Source organism: Spea bombifrons, chromosome 4, assembly GCF_027358695.1.
Source record: "Spea bombifrons isolate aSpeBom1 chromosome 4, aSpeBom1.2.pri, whole genome shotgun sequence".
In the NCBI taxonomy this organism is placed as follows: domain Eukaryota; kingdom Metazoa; phylum Chordata; class Amphibia; order Anura; family Pelobatidae; genus Spea; species Spea bombifrons.
The window spans coordinates 430,776-445,578 of NC_071090.1; the positions used below are offsets into that span (position 1 = coordinate 430,776).

Consider the following 14,803-nt stretch of genomic DNA (forward strand, 5'->3'; position numbering starts at 1 on the left):
CAACACATACAGAGACAGCCTCAACACATACAGAGACAGCCTCACAGAGTGTCAGCCTCAACACATACAGAGACAGTCTCACAGAGTGACAGCCTCAACACATACAGTGACAGTCTCAACACATACAGAGACAGTCTCACAGAGTGACAGCCTCAACACATACAGTGACAGTCTCAACACATACAGAGACAGCCTCACAGAGTGTCAGCCTCAACACATACAGAGACAGCCTCACAGAGTGACAGCCTCAACACATACAGAGACAGCCTCAACACATACAGAGACAGCCTCACAGAGTGTCAGCCTCAACACATACAGAGACAGTCTCACAGAGTGACAGCCTCAACACATACAGTGACAGTCTCAACACATACAGAGACAGTCTCACAGAGTGACAGCCTCAACAAATACAGTGACAGCCTCAACACATACAGAGACAGCCTCACAGAGTGTCAGCCTCAACACATACAGAGACAGCCTCACAGAGTGACAGCCTCAACACATACAGAGACAGCCTCAACACATACAGAGACAGTCTCACAGAGTGACAGCCCCACTCTCTCTCACACACACACACACAGTGACAGCCTCACTCTCTCACACACACAGTGACAGCCTCCCTCTCTCTCACACACACACACAGTGACAGTCTCCCTCTCTCTCACACACACACAGTGACAGCCTCCCTCTCTCTCTCACACACAGTGACAGCCTCCCTCTCTCTCTCACACAGTGACAGCCTCCCTCTCTCTCTCACACACAGTGACAGCCTCCCTCTCTCTCTCACACACAGTGACAGCCTCCCTCTCTCTCACACACACACAGTGACAGCCTCCCTCTCTCTCTCACACACAGTGACAGCCTCCCTCTCTCTCTCACACACAGTGACAGCCTCCCTCTCTCTCTCACACAGTGACAGCCTCTCTCGCAGGCTGCAGGAAGCAGGGGCAGCAGAGTCCTGGTAGGAGGAATGCAGCAACTGCCTCCCCCACAGCTCAACCCAGGCTCAGAGCAGCACACACAGCTCCTGCCTGCCTGCCCCCCACAATCTGCCTGCACCCCAGAGCCCCGGAACCTGCCTGGAGCCCCGGAACCTGCCTGGAGCCCTGAGTCTGCCTGCCTCCAGAGCCCTGGAATCTGCTTGATACCAAGAGTCTGCCTGCCCTAGAGCCCTGGAATCTGCCTGCCCCTCCACAGCCCTGGATTCCACCTAACCCCCAGAATCTTCCTGCCCCAGAGCCCCTGAAACTGCCTGTCCCCTACAGCCCTGGAATCTGCCTGCCCGCTTGAGCCCCAGGACCTTGCGCCTATGCCCCATCTCCACCAGGACCAGGAGGAGGTGAAGGGGAGAGAGATTCAAAGATTGAGCAGAAATGTCTGGGAACCAACTCTGCAACAGGAGAACCTCCCTGCCCTGCATCCCCAGAGAGCAGGTAAGTGGACACTCTGGGCACTGGGCTGGCAAAGTGCTGTGCGAAACAGCATATACAGTAGTGTGTGTGTGTGTGTGTGTAAAACACTATATATATATACACACACACACACACACACATTACTGTGACTGTAAAGCACTATATATAATAGTGAAAATGTGTAAAGCACTATATACAGTAGTGAGAGAGTGTAAAGTAATATATATACAGTACTGCAACTAAAGCACTATATAAAGTAGTGAAAATGTGTAAAGCGCTATATACAGTAGTGTGTGTGTGTGTAAAGTAATATATATACAGTACCGTGACTGTAAAGCACTATATAAAGTAGTGAAAATGTGTAAAGCAATATATATACAGTAGTGAGAGTGTGTAAAGCAGAGTATACACTAGTGCTAGAGTCTAAATTATACTAAAGAAATATATATATATATATATAGTGGTGCAAGTGTGTAGAGTATACAGTAGTGCGAGTGTGTAAAGCAGAGTATATAGTAGTGTGAGTATGTAAAACAATATTTATATACATATATAGTAGTGCGAGCGTGTAAAGCAGAGTATACAGTAGTGCGAGTATGTAAAGCAATATATATATATATATACAGTAGTGCGAGTGTGTAGAGTATACAGTAGTATATATATATATATATATATATATATAGTGGTGCAAGTGTATATAGTCGTGGGAGTGTGTAAAGCGGTATATATATATATATATATATATATATAGTGGTGCGAATGTGTAGAGTATAGAGTGGTGCGAGTGTGTAAAGCAATATATATAGTAGTGTGAGTGTGTAAAGCAATATATATAGTAGTGCGAGTGTGTAAAGCAATATATATACACATATATAGTAGTGCGCGTATGTAGAGTATACAGTAGTGCGAGTGTAAAGCAGAGTATACAGTAGTGTGAGTGTGTAAAGTAGAGTATACAGTTGTGCGAGTGTGTAGAGTAGAGTATACAGTTGTGCGAGTGTGTAGAGTAGAGTATACAGTTGTGCGAGTGTGTAAAGTTGAGTATACAGTAGTGCGTTCAGACTTTTCTCACAAATACGCAATACGTTTTTTGAAGTATACTTGGCGCCCCCAGTCCTCTCATACTGGGGAGACTGGTTGTGTGTGGTGCAGGTAGTGCGTGTGCATAAAGGTACAAGAACAGCCACATGCTCTGCTCCCCAGTCTCCCCCAGTACCGGGCTAATGGTCAGACTGGTCCCTCATACATTCATGTCTTGTAGCAGCCAATTCTAGTGAAGGTATCTGATGTTGGGCTGTTCACTGGCCCCGCTGTCGGGTTTTGGGGTGGTTTGGCCTCTTTTAGTGACTTTCTCCTGTAGGAAGTGCTCTTAACCCTTAACACTCCGAGCTGTGTTTCTGGGATTTACTGATTTCATGCATATAAGACGCGAGGCGAAACTTAACCCGGTACAGGGACCCAATAAATCCGTTTATCGCAAGTATCGATGAATCTCATTGATCTGTGTTTATCATTACAGATATATAATAATGTCCGTATATACAGCATTCACTACCGCGTGTATATATTATATATACAGTGTATATATAACACGCTGGGGCATTAATATATATAAATATATGAGAGAAAGACGTATAATATATACGGAAATACACATAAATATATATATTGGACCCTCTTACTCCTGCAGAAAACATTTGCGGTAATAACATTTCTGTATCATGTCTGTTTCCAATCACACGCACCCGAGAGACACGCTCAGCCTTAACCATTTCAGCGCCAGGGAAAATAGACAGGCATATGTGTTTCCTGCTGGCACTGACATGGTTAAAGGTAAGCAACCAAACAGTTAATAGGCAGTTTGACCAAACACCCCAGCCCCCCCCCCCCCGGAGTCCTGAATTGGCAGAATCTATATTTCTGTAAAACGTTCATTATAATCATTCTCTGTATACATCGTTTGCGATGAAGTTATGAGAATGATCACATCTGGCTGGGTCGGAGGGTTTTATTCCGTAGAAAGAGTCGATTCGCAGTAATCCGGAGATAACATGAAATTATGTGCCTTGTTGCCGATTTTCTAAATTTGAATTAAATGCCATCTTTGGGCAGAAATGTTATTAATTGAAATAAATTGCTAACCCGACGCAAAGTCCCAGTGCGCGGACCTAGAGAGCGTGAAGCGTCTGGGCCGATACCCCGTGAATCCAGCAGCGCGGGGGTTACGGGAGAATCAGGCTGCCTCAAACATGGAAAATATCTTTTTTGAAACATTTCTCTTTCTGCGGCCGTCGGTTGGGTTTATCGGCCGGCCGTACTTTTCCCTCAATTCGATTTTTAACCAAAGTTTACTGCAGGGAACCGTTCCGAAGCTCGCTACAGATTTCCCGTCTCGTTTGGCTCAGAACAAAGTGTGCGTTTGGCAGGAATTTATTTCATTCTCTATGGAGTTAAAGAGGCCATGTGTAAAAAAAAAAAAAAAAAAACAGTTCTCATCCCGTCGAAAAGAACCAAAATCCAGCCGAGCCACACAAACGTAGCGTTCTCCGCGAGAGAACAGAGCGCTCGGCAGTAAATTTGCACTTTTCCCCCGTAAAATATCGTGTAAGGATCGCAGTCTGGGGCTCGGATCTTTGGACCGATCAAAACACGCACAGAATTAAAACAAAACTACTGAAATTCCACAACTTTTTGCCGAGTTTTGGGCACTGATAATGAGTTAGTTTTTAAGAGAATGGTTAAAAGCAGCTAATGGCGTAATGGGTGACGGGTAACGGGTGACAGACGCGGACTCTGTGGGTATAAAGCACCCAGCGTTCTCTACGGACGAGACGACAAACGATGGATATTATCACCGCTTAATGTCATTTTATAAATAAGAATATATTTTGGTAAAGCTTGTTGATGCATGCGCGGTGACGCCAGCGTCCTGCACGATAATTGGGGAGACTGAAGTCTAATTAGTGTTTTATTTAAAATAAATGAGCTTTTGTTGGTTTTGTGCCGACCCGATAGATTGTATCATTTTGTGTTTTCTAGCGTTGCTGTTATTATTCTGCCCGGGTCGGGGTAGGATATGAGTATATATACCCCACGTTAACGTACACAATGGGGTCCAGAGCGTGTACGTCAGATGAAAACGTACGTAAAGTGGAGCGCTGCCTTTTTATACTTATCAATGAATGTCCTGCACGGCGACCGTCGGGTCATTTACACCACAAAACATGATTAAAAGAGACGAAAAAAGACGCTTGAAAGATGAAGTGACGCGTCGCCATCGTGCTCTCACGAAGCAGGGAACGGTCACGCTGCAACTATGTCCCCACTCGCCAGTGCCCCCACTCACCAGTGCCCCCCACTCGCCAGCGCCCCCCACAGTGAACGTCCTCTAAGCGGGGGATGGCTGTAATACTTTGCGGAAAGTATTTACCCCGCAGTGTAAAGGGAGCAGAGCGATGATGTAGAGGCCGTAAGAGGTCTAAGAAAGGTGAGGAACGATAAATTCACCCGAATATAATAATAATCCGGAAAAAATGTGGGAATTTTAAAATGCAAAAAAACGTTAGCTTGTGATGCGGAACCAGCACCCCGTTCTGGACCCATAAACTACCCTCTTTCTGTGGCTATAACTAGATAAGACATTGTAATAAGTGCATGTTATGGAAAAAACACTTTCTCCTAATCTGATGTCATGTTATCAGGATTTTGATGTCATTCTCTAATGTTTTTTTACATTTATTAAGATCCTACATGTTCCAGGTCACGCTTTTCCAGTAAAATCGTAATTTCTGATACTATTGGGCAGTTCTGTGCCGTTTTGTGTCTGAATTTGATTTCTGTGGCTGCTCTGTGTGTGTTTCTACTCTGTGATGTCACCGCCCAGCGGCAAAGCGTCTCCGGAAATACTTCTCTAAAATACTTGGTGTGAATAAGTACAGATTACGGAAAACACACAAGTCATTTAACCTCACTAATTAAAGTCACATACAATAAAAATGCTCCACTGATCACGGAACGATCCGGTTTTTACGGCCTTTGGCTTGAAGCTGATAACTGCCCCTTACTGGCCTAGGGAGGGGTCATTGTTTTTGGTAAATAATTTGGACAATTTGACTGATGATAATCTTTAAAAAAACAAAAAAAAAACTACAACACAGAAAACAAGATTAGTAAAAATCACATTGATGAAAAGTCTTCAGAAACGGGCAAAAATTGCAGACGTGGATTCGGATTGGAGGGACTGGAATTCACCCCAGAATGTATTTACGGGACCCCCAATAATAGGCAATCCGCGCAGCAAAAGTCCAGAAATAACAAGGCCTCTGAAGGCTCTATCCTGTCTTCAATAAGACGGGGGTGGATGCACAGAACAGCCTTCTAGCAGAAATGGTAGAGCATAATCCAATGAGGGAATTTCAGGGTGCGCTTCAGCCATAATATGGACTTCGATGCACACGATGGCTGAGCGTTAGCTGAGAATTTTTTTTTTATATATAGAATGCAGAAGGGGCCGCTTTTGGCCAAACGCATGTCCAGCACAGGCGCTCGGGGGGGCTTTCACCTCCAGCCAGTTCCAGCGACTCATCACAAGATTTCCAGGGGTTAATAAGGTGACCAGGACACATGTACATTTCATACGTTACTGGCACATGTAAAGCGGGATGTATGACGGTGAGTTTATATATCCCACCCGGTCAGCAGTATGCGTAACGTATACATGAGCTGGAGAAGGTGGCTGAATGTGGCACCCGGGTGCCATCCTTTACAGCGATTGGCTGCATCAAGTACCCAAAACTGGAGGAACCAAACACGGCAGGGGAGGGGAAAATGCATAAAATACCAGGTACAGCCCCAAGATGGGGGCAGCCGGTGCGGGACGGGCGTAACGGCGAGTATATGCAGAATAAAATACGCATCCGATCCGCCGGCAGCTTCTAGGTTCCTGTGACAAACCAAAGTAGGCTTTTGGGGCCAAACAAACACTTTTTGCGCCTCGCTGGGAGCGGGATTTCACGCTCCGTAAAATAAAAGGGTTTACGTTTTGTGGAGTTTGTGTTTGTCGGAGTAAATTTGCGTCCCGTGGACACAGTATAGCGGAGAGACCCCCTCACCTGTAAGCGAGTGAGAGGTGAGTGCGGGGGGTATTTCCTGATTAAGCTCCTGGGACCCCCGAGGGTGAAGTGCGGATCTCGTGCTCTCTGTCGGATATTCCCCTGGGGGTGACGTGAAAGTAAACGGCGAGTACCGCAGGCGACGGGTCATTTACGGTGGAGTTTAATATTTCCCCGGAAGATTAAAATATAAAAGATTTAAATAGAAAAACGAATGAATTACCGAAAACGGCTGTTTTTGAAGGTGGAGGGGGCACTTGGGGAACGGTTTGTATTTGACGTCATTGGGGTATTTTCTTAGTTCCGTGACGTCACGCAGACGCCGCTTATATCACGTCTGACAGCAGGTGAAGGCGTCCAGAGCCGAGCCGAATGAGACCCGTCCTTTATCTGCCGGTGAAACGGTTTTCTGGACGTCATTCTGTAAATAGTCTGCGTTGCGTCTCATATGATCCGAACCCTCGTCTGGTTCCGGGGGCCGGGGGGGCCATCAATACGGCCATAGAATGCACTCCGGTTTAAGATGAATGTTGAATTCACTGCAGAATTGATCCCGTTGTCTGCAAAGCGCCCCCATCACAAAGAAAAAATTGCCCGGGGGGGGCCATTCACGCAAAAATGTGTCTTTGTGGAGAACGCCGGCCGCTCTCCTCTGCGTAGAACTGGACCGCGGCTCTCGGTTTAAAACAAATGTAATGACTTTTCCAACCCAAAAATACAGCGCGTGGGAACAGAAGGTGATGGTTTTTCCAGTGTTTATTTTTTCCGTGATGTTTCAATGAAAATAGTTTTGCTGGTTTAATGGCCGCCCCGTGTGTGTGTATTGTGTACTGTGTGTGCTGTGTGTGTATTGTGTACTGTGTGTGGTGCGTGTTGTGTGTGTGTATTGTGTACTGTGTGTGTGTATTGTGTGCTGTGTGTGTGTATTGAGTACTGTGTGTATTGTGTGCTGTGTGTGTTGTGTATGTGCATTGTGTGTGTGTCGGGTGGGGTTTCGCTGGAGAGATCTGGATTTTAGGTTCCAGATCTGGTGATAGTTCTGTAACAATGCCGGCACAGAAACAGTTAATGGAGCAGGTGATTGTACGTATTAACCGTTCCTGTGCCGGGCTGCACCTGCGTGCGAGACGCTCCGAATAAATGTTCCTTAGTGCAGAAACGGACAGAATTTAGCGGAAAATTTGCCCGCATTTTGTGGGTCCCGTTACCTGCTTATTAACTCTAAGTGAACCCCGACGTCTGCACCAGAGGGAGCAAATGTTTATTCCTCTGCATTTCTAATCATTTGTTTCAAATTATTTACTTTGTTAGCGAAGGTTTTCTATAAATTCCGCGGCCGACGCCAAATGACGAACGTTCGGAGGAATGCTGCTTTGGGCTCCGGGAGTGTTGGGTGGGATGGAAGGTTTCCGACGGTCGGGGGAAATGTCTGCCGTTTTGGTGAATGTCATGGAATTGGTAGATCGGTAAGCGGGGAAATATATGTATTTTACTGCCGGAAAAACTCTTTAATTCTGGGCCGACTCGCTGAGGCCGGACGACATTCACGCGTTCAAATGAAAAAAAGTATTTCATCGTTTATTCATTTTCTTCTGTCACCTGAAACCAACGTTCAACCCGTTAGCCGGCGTGTATACCGGGAGCCGTATCCGTGCGGTCTCCTTACCGGTGTATATATATATATACCGGGAGCCGTATCCGTGCAGTCTACTTACCGGTGTATATATACCGGGAGCCGTATCCGTGCGGTCTCCTTCCCGGTGTATATATACCGGGAGCCGTATCCGTGCAGTCTACTTACCGGTGTATATATACCGGGAGCCGTATCCGTGCGGTCTCCTTCCCGGTGTATATATACCGGGAGCCGTATCCGTGCAGTCTACTTACCGGTGTATATATACCGGGAGCCGTATCCGTGCGGTCTCCTTCCCGGTGTATATATATACCGGGAGCCGTATCTGTGCAGTCTACTTACCGGTGTATATATACCGGGAGCCGTATCCGTGCAGTCTCCTTCCCGGTGTATATATACCGGGAGCCGTATCCGTGCGGTGTCCTTAGCGGTGTATATATACCGGGAGCCGTATCCGTGCAGTCTCCTTCCCGGTGTATATATACCGGGAGCCGTATCCGTGCGGTGTCCTTAGCGGTGTATATATACCGGGAGCCGTATCCGTGCGGTCTCCTTGCCGGTGTATATATACCGGGAGCCGTATCCGTGCGGTCTCCTTACCGGTGTATATATACCGGGAGCCGTATCCGTGCGGTGTCCTTAGCGGTGTATAATATATAATATATGAATATTAACCCCCCGTATTAAAGCAGCAGTCCTCCGAGATTGTCCCCGCTCCCCTCAGAGACGGCCCCGACGGGCACCGCCGGCTTCTGATGCCGTCAGTGATTTATTTGGAAAGTGTAATTATGATAAAGACGATAAAGTATAATAAAGAATCAAACAATATATTAAAAGGGAAGTCGGAGGGAATTTCAGGGAATGATTTATACTCCAGTCATTAAAATATCTGACCGTTCGCTGCAACTTCCCCTAAAACTGATTCGCTTCTGACAACCTTTCATTCACCTGGTTTTGTGTTCCGAGAGCCGACTACCTGCTAACTTTTGATTTAGTGAATAAATAACTTTTATAACTGTCTCTTAGAACCAATTCCGCTGTCATTTGGATGCGTTTTGTTTCTACTTCTGTCACGTGGAAGGTGACCCGTCTAGTCGCCCGTTTCTCCTGCTGTAAAGACTCAAACCTTAATCAGCCGTTGGTCTCGTCTTAGATTCAGGAGCCGTATGTCTGTCCCATGCATGTTTAATCCCCTCACTGTATTACCCTCTACCACTTCTGCTGGGAAGCTGTTCCACTTATCTAGATTCTGGAGCCATATGCCTATCCCATGCATGTTTAATACCCTCACTGGATTAAAGTAAAGGGACAGGTTTAATTTTAACGATTGTGATGGGTAAGACCCCTTCATTTGGCTCATTTAGCCCCGCAGCTCACTTGCCCCCCCCGCACCCTCCTTCGGCCGTTACTGTCCGGTTAAAGGTACAAATAATAAGATTAAAGAGGGTCCCTGAGCGTAAAGGTCTCATCACATAATCCCACCGCAGCCAGCAGCCCGCCTGAGACACCAGCGCATGGAAGAGCTCTGTGTTTGTGGAAATGCGGCATTTCTCGTTTTATTACTCGAGTCGCGTTATACGGGGACACGAAATCCCCTGCGTCCTGTAACGTTCTCGTTATTTACATATATATTTCTATTATTATATATATATATATTTCTATTATTATATATAAAACTCACGGGATTAGTTAATATATCGGAGCGTAAACCGGTTTAGGAAGTTCCACCCAGCAGATGTTTGAAAAGTGATATTTTAAGTAGCATCGGTGGGCGCTCTGAACAGGCGTTCCTCCTAAAGCTGCTGTTCCACCTCTTAATGAATTTAACATTTTCTTAACGAAATGCGTCATGAGAAACATGCTTCCTTCCGATTGGCCAAACCCGCCCCAGGAAGTAAAATGTTCCTTATTCATCATTCTGCAGGGAACAGCTAATTGTCATGTGACTCGAAAGCAGGCAAGCCACAGAAACGTCCCAATAACTTTCACTCAATGAAACCGTCAGAGGAATAAAATCACAGATTAATTTGTGAAGATGCTAGAAAGCGCAACTTGTCCAAGTGGGACAGCAGCTTCAGTACACAATTGCAAATAAAAAACTTTTCAAGGGAAGCCGAATTATTGTGCAAAGTCTGGAAAGTGGTCTTATGTCCATAGCAACCAGAATGTATGCCCTGTCAGCAGAAATATTCCATTAGTTGCCGTGGTAATAAGTCCACATTTCAAACTTTGGGCCAGATTCACTCTCCAAGGGCCAGTTCGCCGACAAATAATGATAACTACTTTCATACGCATCCTTTACCTTTTCTTTAGAAGAATTGCACCTCCCCCCACCTCTACGGTCCCATTGGAATTAATGCGGGCGCTCGTTAAAACCCCTGCCTGCCGGCTGGCAGCGCTCATGGTGAGAACGCACAATGCCAACCAGGAGGTGTGTTCGGACGCGCGGGGATCCCGCTGAATATCTCCGTAATATCCGTCAGACGCCGTGCTCTTAAAGCGTTTCAGTAACTTCTCGGACTGACGTCGTGCTGAGAATTCTCCGGAGTTAAAGCTTCTTTATCTCTTTCCCCGGCGCTCTCACCGGCAGCTGCGGAAAAGCCATACAGAAGGAAAGCCGTAAAGCGGCTTCTGCGGAGAGGAGCCCGGCGCGGGGCATTTGTCTGTAGATGCGTGTTACATGTGGACGGAGAGGACTTCACATGTTTGTGTACACGTGTGCCGCGGATATACTTGTGGTTTTTGGTGTATTAAATGTAAGAAATTGGGGTATTCTGTAGGAATATTTGCCGGCAGTTCCAGTTGCCGGCAGATTCCGGAGCGTCGGCCGCTATGGCCCCGGCGGGTACGGGCCGCGGGATCCGCTCGTGGCCTTTGGGCTGTAGCTGGAAACACTATTGGTTTATTTCGGATCCTGTGGATTTGCACAAACGTCGCTTTCTGGATACCCCCCTCTCCGCTGGATTTTTGTGCCAAACGGTTCGGTTTTGATGTGAAGTTTTAATAACATTACACAGAGGGACGCTCTCTGCCAGCATCAACATCTCCTGTTTTCAGATAACATTTCAGGCCGGTCCGGGTCTCCGAATATTTATCTTCTCACTGAGAGACCGAGATGAATCCGCCGAACAGACGTCAGCCGCTCGCGAGGGGCGCAAAACATAAAACAAGGAACGGGTGCACATATTTCTACCCCTCGCTGGGTAAAAAGCATCTTTCCGACGGGATCTCCTTTCTCCGAGGCCACAAAGGGAAAGGTCTAGAGAGGGATTTTCTGCATTTTCAGAGTATGAAGGTCCCGTTACAAAGCGACACTAGCGACGCTCACCGCTCTGGATTTCTTCATGCGGTTAATTAGTTAATATTATATCTGATGTGGGATCCATGAAAACAGCAGCGACTCCGTCCGCAGCCCTCGCCATGTCCTCCTCCTCCTCCACGCTGAGGGATGGAGAATCTTTCCAAAGCCGCTCTCCTCCACACGGACTAATGATCTCCGCGGCTCATTTCCGCTCGGGCGCCCGGTACCCACCAGTTACCGTGACCCGGGGGCGAGTAACCCTTAAACTGGTCTTCACCCCCCTGACGTTCCTTTATAACGTGATAAGGAGCACACCGGAGGACGCCGTGACGTCCTTCCATTGGGAATCTCTCCTGGAGATGCATACATGTTACACGCCCAGGAACACGTGTGTTACGAACGGGTTACCCGGTATCTACCAGGAGTACGAGACCAAATTCACAGCTGAGCTTAAAATGCTAGAGATTCAATTTGGAAATGCTTTTAGTTACTCGATGTAGCCAAATACCTACAAGATTTAGTTCAGAAATCTCATTATAAACGTGGGCGCCATGCTAATTCTATAGAAGCGCTGGTCGCTGGTCGGAGCCGGACCCTCCTTACCGCTGCTCTCTAAGGGGAATCGCTCCATTACATTTACATATGTTTACTTATTGTACAGCGCTGTGGAATATGATGGCGCTATATAAAACATTAATAATACTAACACGACAATTTATTTGCGTAACATTTTGGTGGAATTCTTTCCCACGGCCCATGGAGTCCATCCTGCGAGTTCTAGAGCCCCCCGGTGTATATTTGGGATTGAGCGCTCGGCTCGGAGATCTCCAGTTATTATCCCAGTCCAGAGATTAAAGAACTTGATTTAAAGCAAATCCAGCGAGGAGAGTCAGGACTGCCGAGTAAATGTACGATTCCCTGTAAACGTGTACATTTGTACGGTTTCAGTCTTTGTGTTCTGTTTGTATCGTGGTCGCTGTGACTCGGGTGAGACACTAAGTTGTTATTTATTCCCCCCCAGTAAACATTCCCAGGCATGTGGGAAGCCTGGAGCCGTGACCTCGGCCGTCAGGTCGCCGTATGCGATGGGTCCCGTATCTCGTAGATCTCAGGTGGATCTTGCCCCTTGTTTATGCCTTAACACGCTAATTGCTCCCAGTTCTGCCCTGCATGTTTAGGCAGGAATGTGCAGCGGTCCACGGTGCGTCGCGGCCCCTCGCAGGGTCATCTATTCAGGGAGACCTTGAGAGGAACGCGTCGTATCTTGCAAAAACCCTAAAATTGGGAATGGAAGAAAGCGGAGCGAGGGAGAGATTCCTGTATAGAACAACGGGGAGGAAAAGAGGTCTGAAACTCAGCATCCTCATCCGAACCCGGCTAGGACTATGGCTTCACGCGGCCTGGCTGAGGATCGAGGACGCCGGACAGGACCTCGTGTGGCGCCACGTCTCACGTCTGTGCAAGGAACGTTGGGAAGGATAATCATGGTGAATAGTGGATAAAAGCTCATATTTTCTTCCCATCATTTTTTTTGCCAGAAACATCGCTTCCTAACGGGAACGGCAGCTCCGGTCAGCATTAATCCGGGGTCAATTTGTTGGCTTTTGGAGTAAATTTCTCGAGGGCCTCTCTCCCGTGCGCTGCTGACCGCGGGATTCTCCATTAGATCGTTATTACCGATCATTGATCCGGCTCCTCGGGCGACGCTCCTGGGGCATCGCCTTGTATTTCATGGGTCAGCAGAAACACCATTTTTGATGATTCTTCATATTTTTTCCTCTCTGAAAGGGCCGATGTAGATGGGGGGGGTACAGATGGACTTGCAGATTTTACAGAAAAAAAGAAAAAGCAGTAAAACGTTCCTAAAAGTAGCACATTTACTGATGCCACCGGTGTGCTTTTGGGGGGATATTGATGGGTCTGACGCGACGGAAAGATGTGATTGATAGGAAGACTTGTGAAATGCGCTGGGTATTGTGCCAGTAAAATGCGTTGGTGAATACAGGCTTTCATTAAAGAACAGAGAGTATAAACCTGCTGCAGACAGGCGCGCATGCTTCTGCGATCCTAATTAAAGTGCAGGAAAGCGACTGATAAAGCAACCTCTTTAAAGATTGTTCTGCCAGAAAGAAGTAACTTATACGCGTCCTTCTGTGATAGAATTCCAGGATTTCCACTTAAAACAGCAGTGTGAGGTCTCAGATGTTCCTTGTACCTTTACATTTCAGGAAAAAGCGTCAGAAAGTGTTTTTTTGGGGGGTTTCCACGCGCAAAGCGAGGAGTAGAAAGCAGCCACGTCGGGCGACGCAGCGTTCGGAGCTCTTTCTACAAATTCTGTTTGGATATTTCTGTAGATTTTCTGATCATTTGGATAAAAGCTTCTGAGCTGCCGGCCGAGCTGATCCCTGTCTGTGGTTTGACCAACAGGTTAATAACGTTAATATTTTTATCACGTAAGCGGGGGGTTTATAGACGTGAATAGGGGTCACTCGGCAGCAAATATCATTCAAAGCAAATTCAGAAGAAAGACATCCCTGCCGGGGCGTTTTATGGAATTCTTGGGATTTTAGATGTTATTTCTGGCGAAGCAGAAGTGAATCGACACGAGTCGGACTTTGAATAAAAACCACAATCTGTCCGAGTGGAAAAGCCACGGGGTATTTTTCAGCTCGGACTCCGGATCCACGTAACGCCGGAGGCAGACGTTTGTACTGAACACATCCCGACGAGCGTATTTACTCAGAAACATAACCTTTCGCTGTGCAACCTCCTATTCCGCAGGCTGAAGGTGATGGGGAGATAACGTGGGTTAGGGGATCCTATCCGTCTCCTTCATCAGGTGGCGCTCAAAGGGTTAATGTTTTATTTTATGGTGGGATACGGAGGTTGGGGGGGGGTCACCTGTTAAAAGGATACATTCTGTGCCTCTTCTACTGTCTACGATCACTAGAGACCTCCGGCTGCGCAAATTCTACAGAGAATGCTCCAGAACCATTAGCTTTGTTAACTTTCTGTGTTCTAGAATCTCTCCAGACTCCACACGAAGCTAGCGGAGACTTTTAGCGGAACGTTCCGAATTCTCTGTGCTCTAGAATCTCTCTACAAGCTCTAAAGAGAAGGTACCAGATCCTTGCCGGAGAACATTGTGAATTCTCCGTGCTCTAGAATTACTCAAGTATATTTTTGTAGCGGCGCGTCAGTCCTGTACAAACACACGGCCGAAGAGACCAGCTCGGGAGTTAAGTTCATGAAAAATAATATAAACTGGAGAACATCCAACATATACAAGGAATTCAGCCCCACCAAAGAACCAGTTCTACTCCGCTTCTGAGTCTCTCTCCGAAAC

The 14,803-nt window shown here is 46.9% G+C and overlaps 1 protein-coding gene across 2 annotated transcripts in view; it reads left to right on the forward strand.

Annotated features, from left to right (window-relative positions):
- Positions 1-823: 823 nt before the first annotated feature.
- Positions 824-14,803, forward strand: part of PDE3A (phosphodiesterase 3A) — a 78,105-nt gene continuing 64,125 nt past the window's right edge. For both annotated transcript variants that reach the window (XM_053462910.1, XM_053462911.1), the window contains exon 1: positions 824-1,433. In XM_053462910.1, the coding sequence (XP_053318885.1) occupies positions 1,374-1,433 (60 nt within the window). In that variant the 5' untranslated portion in view covers positions 824-1,373. The remainder of the gene's footprint in view (positions 1,434-14,803) is intronic.